Raw genomic sequence first — 23,564 nt, 5'->3', positions numbered from 1 at the left:
CACTAGAGGCCCACTTTCAATTCAGTCTAATTCTGTTCCTTTAGGAACAACAGTTAATGCTCAAGGTGATTTTCACTTCAGTTGCCAAGTGAGAAAGTTGCTGGTGTCATGGGCATGTCAATAGAAGGACACCAGGCGCATGCTGGGAAGAATACTTAACAAAGAAGGTCAGAGTACTCTCTGTGTTTATATAGTGAGCATCAATGCAACCTATCCGTCTCTAAGCGCCCATTAAATCATGGCAAGAAGATACAGTATACAGCAACGTGTCTTATTACAAACATTATGTTGGATAGAAACAAATTGAATTCAATCCAGTCGACACACCAACACTATTAAATATAATTTATTAACATTTATTGAAAAAATTATTATCATAAAAAACACACATCGTCAAAAATGTTAATATTATTCAAAGTGTAAACCAGTCCCCTCAATTCATCCATGGGCTGGTACAATATAACATTCCCATCTTAAAACCACAAGACAACACACATCAACCATACCACATTCACTCTCAAACCATTCATAAATTCATACACATTTTACAAATAATTTTCATTATAAAAAATGATTGTACTGAAAAACAAGTTTAGCAATATAAGTCCAATATTAAATATGGATCATACACACTCACTAATGAGTCAGACTTAAACACTACAATCTGGTCCGACTCTAACTAGTTATACTTGAAACTGTTTATAATTAACAGTATATTCCCCAACCCGACATGTTTCTTTCTGTATAGGTCTAAGTAAACAGAAATTCTTCAGGGGTATTATGGTCCCGTATGGTCAGGTGGATAGTAGATGGAGAACAATGGAACGGATAGACTGCACCGGAACTACTCACCTAAATCAAACACAGAATAAACAACATCAATCTGGCGCAATTGCTCAATTTATCAAATTGATCATTATCATCTCCGTGACATTTAGTTAACGGGATGTAGAAAAGGGGTGGTAAATACCCTCAATGTGCCTAAACCACTACAAATATCTAGAGGACCGAAAATCGGACCCTAGAAGAACACACCATATTAGTTGGTGTGCCCTTGATGACACCACCACCACCAACACCACGTGGCAAGTTTGGATAACCAACAACGTTTAGATAAAACCTCTTCAGTGAGGACGTACAAGATCTTTCACTAGACACGAACACGTGCAATAATTTCGTTATCTGCAGACCAACAGCTTACAGCAAGTTTTATGTAGTTGTCTCTATCCGTGCCGCCGATGAAAAACACATAGGCCCAGTACTAGAGTGCCCAAAGTCGCTGCTTTAGATCAAAACTCCACATCTAGGAAGGTGAGATACAGAACCAAATCTCTGGACAGATTGGACCCCATTTCGTTTTAATCAAACACCACCTACAAACAACATGGGGTAAGCAAAACATGGAGCTCAGTAACTCTTAGTGTTTCACACACTGTTGGAGTGAAGAATATAATACTAACACCTAAATAGGTGATATTTTAACCTAGGCGATCAGTGTCTATACGGGGTAAAACTGCATCCTCACAAAAACTGTGCACCCTTAAATCAAGCCCACTTAAAGTGGCTTACCTCAATACGAAGGGTATGGAGCTCTCCGTTGTATGTATCAAATACATGCATTCTAGTGGTGATCACCCCGGCAGCCAATAGCCGTAATCTGGTCAATCGAGACCCGCGACTCGTGTATGTAACTATCAAGTGTCAAAGTAAGAGAAAAGAGACAAGCCATAGGCACCCATCAGTAAAACTAATCATAGTCACTGGTTGTGCTAATCTCTTAAATGACACATCTCTGGCAAAACAAGCGAACAATCAAATCAAATAAGCGTAGGTAGAATGAATCACTCTCGCGAGGTTTCCTAACATCGGCCATGTCGGCAGATCCATTCGGAACAACACTACTTACCTGAATTACTCTCGAGTGTGCTATGAAGGAAGCTGGGATCTTCCTATGAGCCCTCACGTCCAGCGTGTGGGCGAAGCGTATCCGCAATATATACGCGAGTTCGTCCGGTCACGTGAAAATCATGTGATACGGACGTCTAGTGCGTCCATGGACACACGCCCATCAGCCGTCAATCTACTGGAACGGCTCATCGCGCCGACACGGCATCGCAGCCGCATCATCACGCACACTAGACTAGGCTCCACAGAGCCCGCTAACCCAGCTGGATAAATATACAAGTAAGCACACTGCACTTCGCCACCGTGCAACAATACAAGCAACTTCATAGCACCATTAATCACATTACTCCGAACGTAATGAGTCTGAATACCCAGGACTTGAAGCCACATATGGAACTTCAGTTGCCAAGTGAGAAAGTTGCTGGTGTCATGGGCATGTCAATAGAAGGACACCAGGCGCATGCTGGGAAGAAACCTGTCTTCTATTGTACTTAGTGATGTTGCGGTAGACAAAGTTGATGAGCCGGTGAAGTCTGCATGGGCAGGGCATAGGGCAGTCAATATAAGCATAGTAAGAGTAGATAGGCCCACCCGAATGCTAGCCAGAGGTCTAGCCAGGACTTCGGTCATTGCTTTAGTATTCCCCGATGTCAAGTCAGGGAAAAAGGCTCCAGCTACATGACGCTAAAGAACATTGTGCAGTAGCTGAGCTTGTTGTGCTTTTACCTCATGCCCCAAGCTATGGCTATTCTCAATTTCCCATCACAGCTGCACACTGCCTTTATGGTGGTTGTCTGTGCATGGCTATGTGCAGTTGTCCCATTGACACATCCTGCATTGGCCGTCCATGCAGTTTGAGCATGGATAGATGGACGTCTATATCATCAAGTATGAGACATACTTGCAGTAGGTCACTAGTCTGCCATGGAATGACTTGGCTTCAACATATGCCTTGGTGTAGATGCTTGAATGCGAATAGTTCTCTTCCTGGTGCTCTTGGTGTGACCATGAGCCTGTTATATCACCTCATCTCTCTAGTAATGAGATCGCCTGTTGTATGGTGTCCTGAACCATGTCTTCAGTGGATAACTCCCATCACCTGCAAGGCCAAACTGGAGGTTGTTTCACTTGACAGAACAGCTCTGGCCGCTGTTTAGGAAGGCACATGTGAATGGAGAAGGGTGTTGGGATGTGAGGGCGGTGTGTTGACCTACACAAGTGACTTTGAATCTTTGAATTACCTGACAAGACTCAGCCCTATAAATATGTCTGCATGGATCCTGACACTTGACTATCCTGGCCTGCATTCTGTAGAAACTGGCAGCGATGAGATGTACAAATGCCAATAACATAACATAAGATAACATAACACATCATATAGGCCAATAGGAGATTGTATTTGTGCTCCAAATTCTTGCCTGCCATATGGATATTGCTCCATTGACACACCACATTCATTCCTTTTGGGGCATGCTATTTTTGCTCCCCCACAGCTGCGTGCATTGATTTGTCCTTGTACTGCGCCCTAATTGTTCATAACATTTGATCGCCCTTCATGGGCATGTTACACTGTTCAGTGGGATACTCCAACCAGTCCCTTAGATTTCCAAAACATGTGTTTCAATGATGACGGAGTTGAGTTTTTCCATACTGTTGTTTTGTTGCCTGGATAAGTCTTTGTGGATGCATTGCCCTATATTGAAACATATGATGTTCGCATCTGAATGTCCCCAACAGAAGGCCTTGCAATATAGCGTTTTGCACACTGTTTCCACATCTTGCTGAGAGTAAGAATACTGCATCATCCTGGAGCTGTGCACTGTCCTGTTTTGCACGAAATTGTCCAGCAAAAGCAAATCGCAATACTGTACTCTGCCTTGTTTGCGTTTCTCAACTATGCACACACATCAAGCCACTAACAACCTCCTACTCAACCACACTCCCTCACCGCATACTTAAAAATCATACCAACACAAATAGCTATAGAAAATAATTCTCCCTTAACACCCAAAGCCCCACATCTCCCTAACATTGTTCAAACTTCACTGATTAGTTCAAAGAATCTAAACAAAGTAGGTCTCACATCTGTGGACAATATCCGCAGGGTAACTACACCTAACCCACCTAGTAAGCACACCCACACATATAACAGTTTTTCCTGGTTCTCCACACATCAACAGCCAAGCACAATCCCTTGTCTTGCCCTCTTCTCCCCTCACAAACCCATCCCCACTTTGCCGTTCAGATCCATGAGTGCTCTTGTGGACCACGCAAATGACAGAGGTGTGTTGTATAGAGTTACATAGCATTCTGCAATTTTCCTAGTAATCAGCTAAAATATGTTGTAAACTGTGAATATGCATTTAACACCAGCTGTATGTTGAGACTGGTGTGGCCATTTGATTGTATGAGGTGAATGCGCAGTGACAGTTTTTTTTTCTTTTTTTTAATTGCCATATGCTTGCTCTCAATGGCACTGGTAACCATTGGGAATCTGGACATGTCATGGAAGATCTTCTTGGCAGCAGGGATGTCCTCCTGGGAAGATAGACCTATAACAGGTTGAGTCGCATGTGGATTTAGTGTGGCTCTCATTCCAATACTGATTTGCTGATGGAAGTTTGGGATATTATAAGTGTGTTTCCTTTACTCTTTGCAGTAATCCTGTAGTGTAGGGCGTGGATGGAGCAATTTCCAGTATGCAGATATGTCTTTTTGATTATGATGTTGTCTCCTGCCAAGTTAAGGAAAGGTTGCAAAAGGTCCATACCGAAGCAGTATTTCTGTATGATAGGTTGTTACAGTGTACCTGCTTTCTGTGTGTGTGGGACTTTATGCACCAGTAAACATGTCCATGAGTTCTTCAGTAAACTGGAGCTTAAGGTACATCTATTCAAGATATATGCTGCCTGAGTGTTCAGGTAGGTAGCATGGTGGCATTACCTCTTTATTTTTCTGGCCAGTAAAATATAGGTTGCATGTGTACTGTCTTGGGTGACCATCAATTACTCTATGGATGGGACAGCTCATCTTCACAGGTTTCTTATTTTATGAAGGCCATCCAGTTAGGGTATTTTTGATTGTCGTTGCCTTTTGGTAAGAGGGAAATCGACAAGGGCAACATCACTGCTTTTTGTCCCTCATGCATTAGAGTTCATATAAATAGTTTCCAAAATTAATCTCAGATATGCATTGTTTTATTGGGATGTCAATGTGTGTTTTGTTCTGGTATAATGCATTGTTGCTACCATATATTTTCCTTTGTAATGGCATATTGTTCATATTTAGCAAGAATTGTGTTCATAGATTGATGTCTTTGTATTTTCACATGAGAGTTTTAATTTGGTAAATGTGCTCTGAGCACGAATGCCGTTTGGCACTTGGGTATGTACTAAATGTGGGAGGCAACATTAAGGCCAGGGTTTTGAGCGGGTGTGCAGGAGAAGCTGTACGAAGAAATGTAGCATGTTGGACCCTCTGTGTTAAAGCCCTCGCAGGACAAGTGAGTGCAGACGACTCACCCTCCTGTCTGTGGCTGCCAGGTAAGAAGTTGTGGGGAGATTACCTTGCTCAGCTCTTTGTAACCATTCTGGTGCCCTTTTTCCCTTGACTTTTGTCCCCCCCAAGACTTGTCTTGTTACTTGTGCCCACTAGGCCAGGTGCGCCCCCTTTCCCTGTTGCTTTGTCCTGTGTAACGCTTGGTCCCTACCCGCGTGGCTCCATCACACTCATTTTTCGCGTTGCGCTCCCTCGCCCACTCCATCCTTGGCTGTCTTCGCACCTGCGCATCTTCTGCCCATGTGGTTCCCTCGCAGTCCTTCATTGTGTTCTCCCACCCCCATATACTTGGCTGGGCTCGAGTCCTTGATCACTTGCGCACCCATGCCCCTTGTATACAGTCCACAAGCCGGCCCATGCTACCTCATGCCACGTGGTTCCCTTGCATTCTGATCGCTAACACGTCTTCAGCCCACATGGTTCCCTTGCATTCCTCGATCGCGTGTGCTCCCGAGCCCCTCTCTATCTTGGCTGCACTTACTCCCACCCATTCTCTGAACATGCGGTTCCCTCACAATCCTTGATTGCTTGTGCACCCATGCCCCTTGCATCCGAGTCCGCAAGTGCGCACACACTCCCTCATCCCGTGTGGTTCGCCCGCATTTTGATCGCGTGCACTCCTGCGCTCCTTCCATCCCTAGGCCGTGCTTATTCCCCTGTGATCCTGGTCGCGCAGGCCTCTCACAACCCTTATTGCGAGGCTCCAGCACTCCCCTTGCATCCCCGGTGCATTCACTCTGTGCATCCCCAGATCGCATGGCTCCTGCGCAATCTTGGTTGCGCACACTCTCTCTCCTAGGTGTAGTTGTGCCCTCACGCATCCCTCGATCATGTGTGCCCCCCTGCATCTCGAGACATTGTAACCCTTGGCTGGTCCAACCAGCAGCGCATCCCTGCTCCACCTGCAACCCCTTAGCCTTCTCCCTGCCCTTTTCCCATCCAAGCCCCTTCCCCTACCTTTACTACTACTCTGTGCTCTGTTGCTTTTTCTTCTTCTAGGCCCCTTTTTCTTTGACTGCTCTATTCTTGAGACTGCTATCCTTGACTGCTGTATACTAGTACTGCTTACTTCTTGATGTTTTTCACTCTGCTCCTCTAGGCTCCGTCAATCTCTGTTATGTTATTTAGCCCTCGCTCTGCCTGGTTGTCCCTCCCTTTGTATTGTCAACACCCCTCTTGTGTGTTCTTCTTATTCTTTCAGGTTCCCTTGGTCATTTATTGCTCTGTTAACTGGTTTACATCGTACTGGTGCCCCCCCAGTTGTGTTCCTCTTTTTCTTTCAGGTTCCCTTGGTCCTTTTCTGCTGTTAACTGGTTTGTTACTCGACACTACATAACTGTTCTGCCTCATCAATGTTATTTATCTCCCAATTAATTTACGCTGTCTTGTTCCTGTCTCTTCTGCTTGCACCCTTCCTCCATATGCCCAGCTCTAGTTTCTCCTCACCTCTCCTTTGTTCCCCCAACCCTCCACTCCTCTGCTTCCGCCCGCTCCCCTCCCACGCTTCCCACTGCATCCTCTATGGTGCTCTCTGTCTCTCCTATCTTCTCTAACTACTTCTCTGTTCACTATCCTCTTACTAAGTCTGGTAGGGAGAAGTTCAATAGGGATTTCCTGGCCTCCCTATCGCTGATACCTACACCAGCGCTTCTGACAGACAGACCCTCACCAACATCCTCTTTGTCATTCCTTTGCCAGACCTATGGACTCCACATATGGTCTCTGTGCTCTCTCCTTTGTCCTCCTCTCCCATTAATGGTGGCACCTGGTGGGTGGCCCTCCTGACCCCCTTCCACACCTATAAAACCATCATTAATGTTTACCTAAATGGCACCGTCTTGGTCCAAGACCCTCAGGCCAACCACCTACTTTTTGATAGACGCTTCCTACGTCTCAACAACTTTCTTCCTTCTCCTGCTGTCCCTTCTTTCCCTTCTCCAGCTCCTATGCCTCCACCCTCTGCCACCCCTTTGGCTTCCTCTACTTCTTGTCTGGCCGCCCTGTTGCCTCCCTCCTCTGACACCTCTGTGGCATCTTCATCCTCCTCCTTGGCTACCTTGGCCTCTGCGCCTTCCTCCTCTGCCCACCCTCGGGCTCCTTCTGCACTTCGGCATGACATACCTCGACCTGCACCCCTCCACTGAAGTCTTTCAACAGCGGCAACCTTCTCCACATTGCCAAACTCAATTCTCGCTCAGTCATCAAACACTCCTCTGACATAAACTGTCTCCTGGAAGAACTCGACCTTGATGTCCTCGGTCTAACCGAGATGTGGTTCACGGCTAGATCTGTCACGTGTTTTGACACTCTCCTCCCTGATGGCTACAAGATCCTCTCCACACCCAGAACCACCCATCCCAGCAGGGGTGTAGCCTTGATCTTCCCAGAGTGGATTTCTGACTCTGTCATTCCTATGCAGGACTACTCTTCCTTCGAATGCCTGTTCTGCAGGATCTCTCTCCTGGCTGCTATCTAACTATGGCTACTATCTACCGGCCACCTGGCCAGGTAAACGCCTTCCTCTCTGAGTGGGCAGTCCTCTCCACCTCCGTCCTTGCCTCTACCACCCAACTCCTCCTCCTTGGAGAAGTCAACATCCACTTGAATGCCTCCTGTCCTTCCTCTGGACTCTTTCACAACCTCTGTGATTCTCTTTCTCTCTTTATTGTTCCCTCTGGCCTGACTCACTCTTCAGGGCACACCTTAGATTTTCTGATCTCCCCAGACCTCCCCCTCTCTAACCTTCTCACCACTCATCTCTCCTGGAGTGACCACTTTCTCCTCTCCTCTCTCTTTCTACCATGCCAACTCCAGCACTGCCACCCATCCGACCCATGAAGTGTGTGTCAGTTGAGGCTTTTGGCACCACTTTCCCTCCCCCTCCTGCGCCTCTGGCTGACTAACATCCTGACACAGCCCTTTCCAACCTCCATTGCTCTGTCTCTGACACTCTCGATGTACTTGCCCCTGTCATGAGGATCCGCCTGAAGCCGAAAACCAAATGCAACTCTTTGTATGACTCAGACCTTGTCATCCTTAAACACAAGTGTAGGGTGGCTGGGAGGAAATGCAGGGCATCATGTGCACCCTCTGACAAACTGGCCTGAGGCCTACTCCAAAGGCGGTACCAACGCTTTGTCCACACAAAGAAGAGAGCACACATCCAAGCCCGCATCTCTGCGGCATTTAACAACTCGTCCGAACTCTTTAAAATCTGCAAGGAGCTGACCAATCCTGCTGCAGTCTCTACCTCTCCTGTGCACAGCCTTGGCTTCACATTTCATCTCTAAAACCTAGGACATTGTGTCCACCCTCTCTTCCTCTCCACCCTCTTCTTCTACTTTTGGCCTGCTTGTGGCCGCCTCTCCTTCTCCTCCTTTCCTTTGCTCACCCCTGATGACATTTCTAAACCAGTTCAATCTATTAAAGTCTCGTCAGAACAGGTTCATCCAACAACCATCAAGAACCAGATTGACACCCTCGCTCCAGCCTTGGCCAACTTCTGCAACCACACTTTTGCCACTGGAACCTTCCCTTCCCCCCTGAAGCACTCCCTTGTACACCCTCTTCTTAAGAAACCCTCAGCTGATCCCTCCTGCCCGGCTAACTATTGCCAGATCTCCACTACTCCTTTTCTGGGCAAACTCCTGGAAAAACAGGCAATCTCCCAGCTTAAACTTCACACTGAAAATGTTGGTTGTCTCCATGACCATCAGTCTGGCTCCAGAGCATCCAGAATCATGGAAACTGCTCTCCTGAACATCTGTTAATACCTGCTCTCATACCAATCTTTCTCCTTGGCTGTTCAACCAATACCTGGCACCTCTTGTCCACCACATAACTGCTCTCTGCTCCAACTTCCAGTGCTATGCGTATGATACTGAGATCTCTTTCATGCTCCCCTCAGCCAGCTCTTCTCCTTCTCTCATCCCGTATTGTCTGTCCGCAATACAGTAGTGTTGTGCCGCCAATGATCTCTGATGAATGCCAGTAAGCAGGAGATCCTTCTCATTGGATCACTAGCTCCCTCCTTTCCTCTCGATCTCTGAGCACCCACACGGGGCCCACTTCCTGTTCCTACATGTGAGACTAAGAACCTATGTGTCATCTTCGACTCCACCCGCTCCTTCTCTCCTCACATCTCTGACGACTCTAAGAAGTCAAACTACCAGCTACACCTCCTCTTCCTTTTCTCACTTTCCCCTCTAGGCTGGACTATTGCAACACCCTCTTTCTAAATCTACCTGCTTCTACTCTCCATCCTCTACAACCCATCCAGAGCAGGACTGCAAGACTTGTCCTTGGCCTCAAGCCCAGGGGTCGTATCTCTCCAGCACTGAAATCTCTTCAATGGCTTCCAGTGACTGCAATTATCAATTTATAGACCCTTTGCATCATTCACAAGGCATCCTGGGGCTGGGGACTGCAATACCTTGAACTCTCTCTACCAAGAGGTGTTCCTACTCAGGCCCTCTGCTCCTCCATCTCCAACACCCTGAGGGTCAGTTGCTTTTCCAAGCAACGAGTTGGGGGCAGATCTCTTTCTTTGGCTGGTGCCTCCCTCTGTGGCAGCCTCTCTGCCTCTCTGAGACTTGAGCAGAACCATCTTAGGTTCCGGAAGCACCTCAAGACCTTCCGCTTTGCTTCTGCCTTTGCTCTTCCTCTCACCTGCTGAGCCCCTGTCTCATCCACACATTGGGCACCTGGCCACACTCTGAATTCGGGTCCAGGTCCCTGCCTGCCCTGCTGCAAACCTGCATTGCCTCTTGGCACCCCCCTCCACTAGTGGTCTGTATATGTAACCCTACAGTCCCCTCTGCTGCACTTATTAGACACTAGTTGTCTGCACTTCTGAGCACCCACACATTCCACCCTTTGGCTGCACTACTTGTTTCCGTTTTCCTTGTCTTGCACTTCTCCATCCTCCCACCCCCCTGGCACTTCTCCTCTACCCGTTCCTTTGCACTTGCGCAATCTGAATGTCACTAGGCCTAGCAAGATTGTTGTTTTTTGTCCTCCCTCTGTTTCCCCTCCCTTGCATTGTCACACCTTGATACACTTGTGTATAGTTGTTTTATAAATGCCATATCATATGATAGCATAGCATTCATTGTTCGCCATTCGTGTTATCGATTGCTTTTTCTGAATCTCTGTATTTGCCAAGGGGTGGAGATGTGGCTATGCTGGGGAGGTAGTTGTTTAGCAAATACTGCCTTATCGCATCAATATTGTTGTTATCCAGAGTCAGAGATCCAGAAGTCGTACCTTTTGGCGAGTAAGGTCATCCTTCATCAGCACCTGGGTGTTTTTCAATGAACTCTGTGTGCTGAAAGAGTAGATGTGAGAGGCCACTTTTCAAGCAAAGAAACGTGATTTTGAAATCTGCAGTTCATACATATATAGATACAAACAGTTATAACATAACATACAGACACACACAAACACATGCAAACTCACACAAATTCAAACATACACACACGATCATACTTTCCATTAATTAAACATTTATTTTCCATAATATTGTTTGTATTTGGCACACAAAAGCGTATCTCTGCAACAATGTTTAATTAAACAAAAACAACTACCTGTTGTATCCTATGCATGTTGCTGCCTCCTTTTCCAAAATGTTGCTGCAACAAGAAGGAACAAGAAGCAAGGAAGTCCTAGAACCCAAATGGAATTACCAATGTCATAGCCATTTTAACCTGACATCCAAATACTTGAGCAGTCTGAAAGAGTATGCACGCTTCATGGTTACAAACATGTAATGTGAGTGTACATTGTTGGAGAAATGTAACGAGTGCCATGAGGTGACTGCATTATGGACATAGTGAGTCAAGCACACAACCCCTTTTTTATCATAGACAAATGCCTCACATATAAAGTTCTGTGGTCATTCTTATCTTCCCAAAATGTTGTTTGATTGCATGCAATGCAACCATGAACCCTCATTGGAGCGGTCTGCCCTCCACCCCCTTTTTAATAAGAGCATTTTAAAAGAGTACAAACGAAGTGTACCAGTCTGCCCATGTTGGAATGAAAGTTTCTATCTGACAATAATGCATATGGCAATTCTAGATTTGGATAATATGACTCACATCATAAGACACATGTAAACGTCTTATTGTAATTATAATATATACTTGAAATTATAATTAGAACGGAGCATGTTACAGTTTTCAGAAATAGAGCCTATTTACACTTTTATTTAAAGCACCAAAATAATGTCCATTTTGAATAGCTTCTTTTGCAAAACAAAATCACGACCCTCGCCCCGTTTAAGATATCTGTGCTTTTACAACGAATGGGATGGCTCTAGCAATCCTATACTGACCAATGTGACTCCAACACTCAGAAATCATGAGACACAGAAACATTGAGTGAGACAGAGAGTGGCAAAGGCAGAGGGAAAAAGAAATCGGGAACATATAGACCGTTTGTGGGACAGACTCATTTCCGGCACCAATGCCGCGTTGACATCAGCAGCCATCCAGGTGTTAATCAACTGTGAAATAATCATTTAACCTGTATAGTCGAGGAAAATAGGTCAACATAATATTTTGTACTCAGATGGCATTTGAAGATACAAAACCGAAAAGTATAAATGCCGTGAAAAGTGGAAGCGATTGGCAAAAAGGAGAACAAAAAAAAAAAGGGTTTCTTTTTCCTTCTGTCTTTCTCTTTTATTCTTTTTTCTTTTTATAGACAAAAATCTGTATATAAGCAAAGAAATGGTGTAACTTGTTTGTTTTTATTCGATCTTTTGTAAAGGCTCAACGTGACAAAACAAATAAAAAAAAATAGAAAAAAGAAAGTGCGAGTGAGAGAGATAGAAAGAGAGAGGTATGGGCTGGACCAGCATGTGACAGCCATGATACATACAGGTAGTATTCAAATATTAGACTTGACATGCAGAAGCCACACTAGAACAAGGAGCAACATTGTATGCAACCATTGAATCTGAACATAACTACATACATTAGATTCACATGTTTATTTAAGTGGAAACTTAAACACAATGCACTTGTTCTTTTCAGTTCATGCCAAGCCCAACACATCACACCAGGCTCCTATGACCATTGTTTCAATTCCACATTCATTTTTTCCTCGTAGAATCCTGAAATGCCCATTTTCACCCCAAGACTTTCCCCAGGAATTAGCGACAATCTGCAGAAGAAAAAGAAACGTGAAGTCAATGTCTTTCTAGTATTAAGTTGATACAGAAAAGCCAAGCATACAAAGTCATCAAATGTCAAATATATTTATAGTTTGGGGATTTTACTTTTTCATTGTGACAGCTGACGCCTTGCATCCACAGAGTAGTAAAACTGTTTTAGTGACAAGGCCATCTGTCTGTCTCTCTCTCCTATTCATGCCTCTTCCATTGGCCATACTTATCCTGACTTTTATTATGCACTTAGGATGCTATTTGACCAACACTATCCTGCTCACACAGGCACACCTTCCCATCCTCATCCTTGCATTATCTCTGAAATTCAGACCACAAAACAAACATGTGTTGTGACCAATGACACTGGTGCAAATTACAAACCCCCAACCTACTCCTTTCCTATAAAGAATACCTTGATTTCCTCACCTTTGTTTGGACAGCTGAATCCCCTACTTTACAACTCTAATCTCCTTCCTTCACAATCATCCCCACAAACCTTCATCTACCCTGCAAGCTTTGATCACACCTACCAAGCCATCATCTATCACATCTCCCCGTTCTCTTAATGACTTTGCTCCATAACATTCACCTAAAGTCTCTAACATTTGGGACACTCTTACAGCCCTCTGCTCTTTCCACCGCAACCCTCCTTCTGCCCACCACCACTTCACCCCTACCTCTTCTACTCTTGACTTCTTCTCCACTACCTCTCACATCGAATTAACACCCATCCTTCACAGTGCCAACCCATCTTGTGTTTTTATGAATTCTTTTGATCTCCAAATGTTCAGAGACTTTGTCCCAGTCACGTGCGGTTATCTCTCTAAGCTCTATAACCTCTTTTTCTCTGTTGCACTCTTCCCTGCCTCCTTCGAATCTTTAACTGTTTTACTGCTATTAATGAAACTTGGGACTGACACAAACATCCCAGCAATCTATAATCCATAATTCAAAGTTCTTTGAGCGGGTGGTCTTCAATCGGATCAATAAGTATCTTGATGATAATGGCCCTGGAGATTCTTTTAAATCTGGCTTCAGTACTAAAAACTCCACCGAGATTGCATTTGTGCATTTCTCCAACTTTCTCTCTTATGCTAACCACTCCCAACTCTCTTCCATACTCATCCTTTTTTACCTCTCTTCCACTTTCAACACTGTTAAAAACTCCTAATGCTTCCTCAATCTTCAGGCCCTTGGGTTTATCTCTCGCCTGGATTGCTTTCTACCTGACCGTTTGACCCGTTAATACTGCTTGGAACTTTAAAACCTCGGATCCAACCCTTCTCCCTGTCAGTGTCCCCAAGGATCAGTCCTAGAAATTCTGCATTTCACCCCCTAAACCTTTGCCCATGGAATCCTTATCTTGTCCTTTAGCTTTTACATCACAGTTTTGCTGATGCCACTCAAACATGTGTTTCCTTTCCCTCTTTTACTCTTTTCTCAGAACAGATTAACCTGCTTTAAATTCAGGAAATGTGTTCCTTTCTTACTAACCATGCTATAAAAATTCTTGTCTCCACCCATGTGCACAACAAAGATGGCTACTGCTCAGGTGTACATCTTGACCTCCACTGTACTCCTTCATCTGTCTGGACAAAGCCCTCCACTTTGCCATCCACAATCTCTAAGACCTACCAAAATCCTGCCCCACTTCTAATTACTAACAACATTCTGGTTAGCTTTCCATGAACAAACGGTCCCATTTCAAGTTTCTTCTCCTGGTATAAAGAGCTATCAATGGACTTGTTCCTCAATACTTGTTCCATCTGAACCTCCTCTGCACTTAACCTCACTGTCCCATCCCATCCTTGTTCCTCCTCTCACTTCCGTTATTTCTTCCGACACATCCTGCTGTTATGGAACTCACTGCCCATCACAATTAAAGTAATCCCAAACCAGGTTTTCTTCAAATCTCAACTTAAACAGCACTTGCTTGCTAAAGAGGGAGCTGCCCATGCCCTCTCCCCCATCCACCCTACTTGATACCACCACTCTCTCCAGGGACACCTAATAATGTAATTATGTATACTTATACTGTATTCCTCTTCAGTTTGATGCAATTCCCCCATAGGTTATGTTAAATTTGGAAGATACCTGTTTTCTTATACATATATATATGATTTGTTCTGTTTGTTTTGTCGCCGGTATATGTCCCGTGTCCCACTTTTTCAACACCTTCGTAAAGTGGCTCACCACTTGTTCTCATCTTTGTGCTATTGTACATGAGCTCTTTGTGAAAAGCCTCCCCATATGTAAATGTGCTATTTTATATAATCTTTGATCAAACATTGACATATACATAAAAATACACACATGAATCACCACCCCTGTCAAACCACAGCCTTCAAATCATGTGGATCTGCACATTGCAACGTGTTCCGATATTCTTTGAGCCTCGAGCTGTTGTCATTTGTGAAATTGCAAAATGTTTCTGAATCGCATCAAACCAACTCAACTGACTTGAGCCACGCAGGAAAGCTTCTGAAAGAAGAGATTAAAGTATACATAGTGTTTCTGTTCTTCAGGCCCACTATGATGGGTTCTAGTGACATTTAACAGCAGCCCGCTCTGGTCTTTTAAGGGTATATTCATGAAATTGATAGCTCAGGGGCAACACATTTGTCTTGGAAGGAAGATAACGTGGCGCAACACAGATTCCAATCCTGATACCATGCTTAAAACTATTTGCTGGAATTAAGCATGTAATAAATGAACAATAAAAAATACAAATACTATTTGCCTGCATTCCCTGTTCTTCACAACCCAGAGAGTCCTTTGCACAAGAGGTCTGCATTATCTGTGTAGTTCCCTAAATGGGAGGGTTGCTAGTGTTTTTTTTCTTTTAGTTTAATGATTTTATTTATTAAGTATATACATTTCTAACATCAACCATGAGTCACATGACTGTAAATGAGTATGATACAATGCAAGTAGTAAACATAAGGTATTAATATAAGAAGAACATTAGAGATTTTCACTAAATGCAATTGAGCCAGTGTAAACACAGGTAAATGGTATGTGAAGATCACTGATACATTTCCATTATATATTGTAAAAATCACAAGACTTACAATGGACACATACAAGAAACCACATGAAACAAGTGGGAAGAGACAAGAGGAAGGGGTGGGGAGGTGCATAGTAGGTGATTAAATAAGCTTCTAGATCAATCATTTCACAGGTACAGAGAATAAGATTGGGCGAGGTATATCATATAGTAATAAATTGAAACAATTTCTATGAACCATGAGCCAACACATTGTGATAGTCTAAGTAGTTAATGGAAGGGGCCCATTCAGGTTGTAATTGGGCAATGTATCCAAGCAGGAGGCCAATCAATGTTCAATTCTGTGAGTATGACAGACGCCGCTCCACCAGTTCTTAATGGAGATGTTATGAAGTTGCTTCCAATTGGTGGTGATGAGTTTGATGGCGACAGCTATAAGAAGATCATACAAAGTGGAGGACTGAATAGACATATTTTCCTTAACTGCAATGCTGCCAAGAAAAACCTTTGTAAAAGAGAGAGAAATTTGAACTTTAAAGATGACCGTCAGGTATTTCCAGACATCTTGCCACAACCGAAAGACATGAGGACAGTCATAGAACATATGTTTGTAAGAACCCGGGGTATTCCCACAAGCCCAACAGTTTTCATCAGCGTGAACCTGAGATTTTGTAAGTTTAAAAGGAGTAATGAAGGCTCTATGCATGAAAAATTGAAGGTTTTTGGTGATATTGGCCGAAGTAGAGACTCTCTTGATTTTAGACCATAACAAAGTCCATGTATTATCATCAAAGATAGTGTTGCAATCGGTTTCACAGTGAGTTTGACAGTCCATTTTGAAAAACTAATGATTCTACAGGTTCCAACAGTTTATAAAGTTTGGCAGCTTTGACATCAGAAGCGTTGGAGAGTAGCTGTAACTTCAGGGTGTCAGTTGATGAAACATTATTATCATGAGCCTGAACGCCGTCCAGGCATGCATTGACCAATTTGTTGTAGAAAGTCAAATCTTATAGAGGAAGAGAGAACGATTTCCTGAGATCCTGAAATGATGTTATAGTGTGATTTTGGACAATTTGGTCTAAATATCTGATACCCTGGTGAGCCAGACCATCCAGAAAAAGATTCTGCTTTTGATAGTAACTGATTTGTTATGCCACAGATATGGTGAGAGCTTTTGGGAGGGGGATTTGATTGAAGGAAAAAGAAACATTCTTAGGAAAGATCTAGATGATTTAATAAGGTCAGAGAGAATGGAGGGCGAATGATTAAAGAGAAAAATAATGTCAACAATGTTGTGAGGATGGGCCATTTGTTTTTCAAGTTTACACAAGGATGGGAGGTCATCAGAGTCTAACAGGGCATACCAGAAGATAGTTTGCTTAAGTAGGAAAGCATGGTGATATTTTCTGAAGTTAGGAAAGTAGACTCCTATTTGCTCAGAAGAGGTTTTGAGTTTGTTAAGTGAAATTCTTTTAGATTTACCTTTGCCCCAAAGAAAATTGAGTAGGATGGAGTTGATGGATTTGAAAAAAGTGGGGGGAAGAGGTACAGGAAGCATTTGCGGCATAAAAAGAATAATGGGGGAAAGCATCATCTTGATAGTGTTGAGACGTCCCCACCAGGAAAGAAAAAGGGGGACCAGGTGGAGGTAAGTTCGGAGAGCCTGTTGAGTGAAATGTCTCTATTGATTTTAATAGTACCGTTAATATTGGAAGCAAACTGTAAACCTAAATATTTAAAGGAGTTAGTACACCATTTGAAACTAAAAATGTCTACTTCATGTTTCAGGAAAAAGGAATTCAGGGTCAGTTACACTGATTTGTCTCTGTTGCGCTTATAACCCAATACTGGCAAAAATCCCTGTAGTACGGTTAACAAGTGTGGACGGTGTTGTTTAGGATACTTTGATAGGATGAGAATATCTTCAGCATATGCAGCAACCTTAGCTTCATAATTATCAAAAGAAATCCCAGGGATATTTTTGTTTTGCCTAATGAGTTCTAAGAGAGGTTCAAGAGATAGTACATATAGAATCGGGGAAAAGGGGCATCCCTGCCTGGTACCTCTTTGTGATGAGAAAGATGATGAGGTTTGACCATTGATGAATATGGAGGAGTTTGGGTTTCAATAAAGAAGTTTAACTAGGGAGATGAAGCCTATGCCACACCCATGCCATTGTAGAACATGGAACATAAAATCCCAATTAACTCTATCAAAGGCCTTTTCATTGTCTAGTGCAATGGCAGCGTAACCCTGTTTATCATTTTTATTTCTGGCAGTAATGTGTAACACATTCAGTAAAAGTCTGGCATTGGCTGAGATGTTTTTGCCCTTAACATATCCTACTTGATCAGATTTGATCAATTTGGAAAGGTGAGATTCTAATCTATTAGCTACAATTTTGGTGAAAATGTTACTTTCTAAATTAATAAGGGAGATGGGCCTATCATTTTTAGGGAAAACAAGATCTTTTCCTGGTTTAGGAAATAGAATGATAAAGGCTTAGAAAAAGTGTCTGATGAAAATCCTTTGGACATGAAAGAGAAAAATAAGGTTTTAAGTCTAGGGATAAGCTGACACAAAAATTGACAAATGAATTCTGTAGATAGGCCGTCTGGTCCTGAGGATTTGATGGCTTGGTTAATTTCATTAGTTGCAAATTCTCCTTCGAGGACTGTTAGAACAGTTTTAGGGTAGGAGCTTCTGTTAATGCCACTAACAAAGTTTGGCTTCTAAAATAATAGAATCTGGGAATATAAATCAGAGTAGTATTTTTTGAAGGTTTCAACGATGCCCAAAGGATCTGTAATTACAGTTCCTGAGGTATTTTTCATACTGGCAATACGTGTTTTTTTTTCTTTTTTTAGCTTTGAGATAGGATGCAAGGGCCCTGCCAGCCTTATTCGAAGTTTGATAGATTTTGGATTTATACTTTAATATAGCACCAGAGGCTTGTTCAGTGAGTTTTTTATTAATTTGAAAATGTAGGGAAAGTACAGTACATAGTTCTAAATTGGAGGAGATAAGATCAAATTGTTTTTCAGCCTTAGTAAGAAGCACGTAAAGATTGTCAAAGTCTTTTTTTGTATTGTTTCTTTTTCATACTGAAATAGACAACAATGTGTCTTCTAAGGGCAGCTTTGAAGGAATCCCAATTATTGCTTACAGAAGTGTCATTGTCGGAGTTATCTACAAAATATTGATGTTGGAGTGAAAGTAGTGATTGGATGAACTTCTCATCCTGAAGGAGACAATTGTTGAATCTCCATTTAGAGGAGGGTCTTTTAATATCTGAGAGATCTAATGTAGTGATAACAGGGTCATGGTCAGAGATTATAATATTTGGGATGTTGGAGTCTGTGTTGGAATTTGTAAGGTATTTGGTAATAAATATGTAGTCAAGGCTTGAAAGTGTATTGTGGGGATGTGAATGGAATGTATAGTCTAAATCCACCGATGTGCAAGTCTACAGCTATTAATAAGACCTGTTTCAGCTAGACATTGCTTAAAGGCTTTATGGGGCTTGGAATTTTTGAATGAACATTTGGATTTTCTATCCAGGAAAGGGTCAAAGACGTGGTTCATGTCCCAACATAGTATAAGGTTAGGGAATTTGGATGTACAAATGATCTGTTTGATAGAGAGCCAAAATCTGGATCAGGACAATAGGGACCATAAATACACATGATTGTGATGATACCAGATCCAATATGCAATTTAACCCAGGCCCATCTTCCATTAGTGTCCACATCCTGACCAACAATCTTATGTGATCATTTTTTTTACTGATCAGAATAGCTACAGCATTCTTTCTTCCCCTAAGCCACATTTGCTATTACATCCATTACCCAAAAAGATGTGAGTTTCATAGCTTCTGAGATGGAGAGATGGTTTTCTTGCAAACACGCAATGGATGGATTAAGCTTGTTCAGATGGGAGATGATCTTATATCTCTTAATCGGATGATTACATCCCTTAATATTCCACGTTACACATCGAAACACCATTATGACATACAGAAATTGTTCTTATAGGTAGATTAAGAAACCTGAGTAAAAACAAATCATTAAGAATTGTAAGAAAGATAGTGGGCCTCATTACCAGTTTGGAGGTAGCCATGCCCTGAATAAGGGCATGACTACCCCCAAATTCGGGTCTGGGTCCCGCAAAAGGGGACTTACCGGGCCATTCCGACCTTGGAGAGCCCGGTAATTCCCATTCGTGAGACCTGGACCCAGTACATCCCCATTCCCATTTAAGCCCGCATAGGGCTCAATGGGGATTGGGAGGATGGTAGCAGCGGTACCCTTAATAAAGTACTGCTGCTAACATCCTAGTCTGCTCGCGGGTGCCGCTCTGCATGCCTGGTCTGACCAGACATCCAGAGGGGCACCCGCAAGCAAACTCGGAATGTTGCAGCAAGGTAACAACAGCGCCTGTAGCACTACCGGTGCCATTGTTGCCTTACCGCAACACTCCTAATGAAGCCCAATGAATACATCGATCTGAGCCAGCATATGATAGAATAACAAATGCACCACAATCATAAGGATGACCATGAACGAGAGATACAAAAGGAACATGGGAAGGGAAAGGTAAACTTGACCAACAGGAAAGAAAAAAGATTTATAAGCCAGGTACTGAGGAGTATAACGATAAAAAAAGGAGAAAAATGTTGGAGCAGAAGACACAAGGGGGGCTAAAAAAGAAAAAAGAAAACAGCCCTGAGAGAAGAAGGATACCCAGCAGTGCCCAGCCGACCACTTTAGTTGGTACATTTTAAAAACTGCAGCATAACGTGGTATAGCAAAAATAGTCAAGTTCCATATGTTGATGGATTGATGGGCAGAGATGTATCCATGTTTTCCGTTTTACCTTAAAGGAGCACGGATGATATAGTTCATACCTTACATTGAGCTGTTTAAGCACAGGATGGTAGGAGAGAAACTCTTTCCTATGCTGGGCTGTCTTCTTGGCAACATCCTGTGAGATGTAAATCCTATTACCATGCAAAATTACAGAGAGTTCCTTTCCTTGGTTTTTGATATAATGAGCTGTGATTGGGTATATTTCAGTAAGCAAAATATCATAGTGTGCGAAGAGTGTTGCGATGATAGTGAACTTCTGGCAGGGCTAATGCAGTGTGTGCACGTTGAATATTGGGAGGTATTTCTTTAGGTATATGTAGTACCGCTGACAGTAGATTTTGAAGAAATTAGAAGGTGTCATTCCCCTCACATCCCTCTGGAAGCTCTGTAATGCGACGGTTATGAGGCCTGCTTCTATTTTCTAAATCTTCGTTATGTTTTTGAAGGTCTTTAGTTGATTTTTCCAACAATAACACTCTAGGGGAAATATCTTCAGCAAGACCAATTCTATTTTCAATTTCTGCTATTTTCTGTTCGAAGATATTCCACCTTTCATCCAATTGTTGCAATATTTGGTTGGTGGTTTCTATAAATGGTTTCAGCGACCTTATTTCTTGCAGGATGGTTCCAATTGCAGGGTCCACAGAGGGCAGAGGCAAGGGCAATTTGCTTTTTTAGCCTTTTATTGGTAGTAGACGCTGCCTGTGTCTCCTTTGGGGAAATGGGCAGTTTTTGATTATTTATCCCAGTGGTCATGTTAGAATGATATGAACCAATAATGTGAGGAAAATAGCCAAGATTATATATGACCAGCTCAAAGAGAGTCAAAGTTTTGAGCAGAGAGCTAGTACTTCATAAAGTAATAAAATGTACTTAATACGTGACATTTAAAGTGTTTTTCACTTTACATTACCTTTTATCCTGTTAAGCACCATACCTTAGCGTAAACAGAAAAGAGCTCAATTAAATATTCTTAATTAGTGCTGTTAAAGGTACGTTTCACTTTGAAATACCTTAATTGTGTTACTTTTTGCATTATACCCATGGCCACCATTAGATGAGGCTGTCGTAGCTTCAGGGTGCCAACTAGGCCCGAGCTGGATGGTTTCTTCACAGCTGAGGCCGAGGGCTTCCTTACACAAAGAAATTTGTTTATGGGAATACTGCAACGGTAAGTATATTCATGTGGTGAGCCGGAGCTACACGATTACGCCCCCATTCTCTCTGGCACCAACCCGCACCCTCCCCCGTTGCTAGTGTTTTTGAGAGTCTGTCTATACTTTTAGTTTATTTACAGACTTCATGTTTCAGAACCTGAAGTGGACATTTATTTTATTCTGCTAATTACCATACTGTTGTGTTTGGATGCTTCCTTGCTGGCTCAAATTCCTCTTGAAGAGTATGGCTTGCCATTGGCTCATGTTTACTTAAAAGGTGAAGGAGGCATACCATTCATCTTATGCCTGTTTCAACCTTAAGATTGAGATCACTTCTGGTTTAATAGTTGTGTGCAACTGAGTAGGAGTTTAGAAACCACTACTCATCTCTGTAATTCTCCAGAGCATTCTCATTATGTCACCATAGCAATGTCTGCAGGATCCAAAATGTAATGTTTGCAAATAGTTCATAGACAAACACTACATGACAACATGAAAGATCTAAGATAATGCATTTTTTGTTGGTAGTTTTGGCTTGTGGATGGCGCTTTATATGATCTAGTGCTCTCAAGGCCCTGACAATAGTTGCTATTGTGTTTTGAGAAAGCAGACAATATGATCACTTCAATGTGATTCAATTCAAATCCTGGTTGATTATGTCTGTATAAAAGCCTAAAGGAAAACTAATAGGTTACTTCCTATAAAAGCCTGGCAGAACAATGTGTAATAAAATAAACCATTGTTTACAATCATAGAAGATTGGGTTTACAAGTCTTACTGTCAAAATAATAAATCAAAAGCAGGCCAATCACTCACAAGCAGAAACATTCGGACATCCACGAATTGCATAACAATGTTGTGTAAGGGGATTCAATTCAGCACTACAGCCAAGTTAACGCCTAGTCTAGAATACTGAATGAAAACCCTTATTGATATATCTTTAGGTCCAGTTCATGCGTTCTGGATGACTACCCTTGTATAACACCCCTCTCTTGGAATCCCCCTGACCCCACTGAGCCAAGAAGTAGTTCTGTTTTGCAAGTTTAAAAGGTTTATTTGATAATTTAAAATAGATATATATATATCACGCTTTATAATAAATTAATAATTGAATATCACACTTAATCTGATATGGTAAATATTAACAACGGAGAATCTGGCACTAGCACACTTCTTTAATCACTAATGAGTTGACATGAAATGGATAAGGTAGCACACTGGTAAATAGGAACAAAAGTATAATGTGGTAGAGGATGCTTTATGTAGGCTCAGGTGGATGCAATATTCAATGAATGCAGTACAGAAAATACGCAATATGATTTCAACCAAACAATGTAATCACTTTTCTCTGGCTACTCCCCTCCCCCCCTTGATGCAAGGCAAGGAAATGGAAGGAAAACACACAGTTCTCAGAAATGCAATCAAATGTGATTCAGTTCACCCCAGCAAGCTTAGACTACAGAAGTTTGAAAACACAGGCCCAAATTGCTTTGATATGTGCTGGCAATGAATTAAAAAAATATGCTAAAATGCTTTTAATTCCCTTTTCAGAGGTTCAGGGTGAGTGGTATCTAGTTAATATTAGTCCAGGCTCACACTAGCAATGATGCAGGGATAGTTAGCAGGTTAAACGAATTTCTGGCAAATGAAATCAGGCAGCAGCAGTTTTTTACATGTGAAGAAATTGCAAATCGCGGCAAAATTCGCGGATGCGCCGAGCGCTATTACAAAGGAACCGCAAAGACTATCTCTACCGTTTTGGGGTCCTAGGAAAGCCTGGGATCTCAGCTTCCAAATGAAAGTTATTGCAAACGGTTGCGGAGATATGAGTAATTTAGTAAAGGTCGTTTTTGGTTTTGTAAATTTTAAACGCACACTTTTTCAAAATGACAAAT

General features: G+C 42.5%; 1 protein-coding gene across 2 annotated transcripts in view; it reads right to left on the bottom strand.

The window, feature by feature from the left end:
• Window positions 1-10,956: 10,956 nt before the first annotated feature.
• TINAG (tubulointerstitial nephritis antigen) overlaps window positions 10,957-23,564 on the bottom strand; it is a 1,051,371-nt gene continuing 1,038,763 nt past the window's right edge. For both annotated transcript variants that reach the window (XM_069606138.1, XM_069606139.1), the window contains one exon: window positions 10,957-12,630. In XM_069606138.1, coding sequence (XP_069462239.1) covers window positions 12,502-12,630 — 129 coding nt within the window. In that variant the 3' untranslated portion in view covers window positions 10,957-12,501. The remainder of the gene's footprint in view (window positions 12,631-23,564) is intronic.

The sequence above is a fragment of the Ambystoma mexicanum genome, chromosome 4p (genome assembly GCF_040938575.1).
Source record: "Ambystoma mexicanum isolate Mex_15411 chromosome 4p, UKY_AmexF1_1, whole genome shotgun sequence".
Lineage (NCBI taxonomy): Eukaryota > Metazoa > Chordata > Amphibia > Caudata > Ambystomatidae > Ambystoma > Ambystoma mexicanum.
The sequence above is the reverse complement of the archived record's forward strand: the minus strand, read 5'-3'. Positions and strand labels throughout refer to the sequence as shown.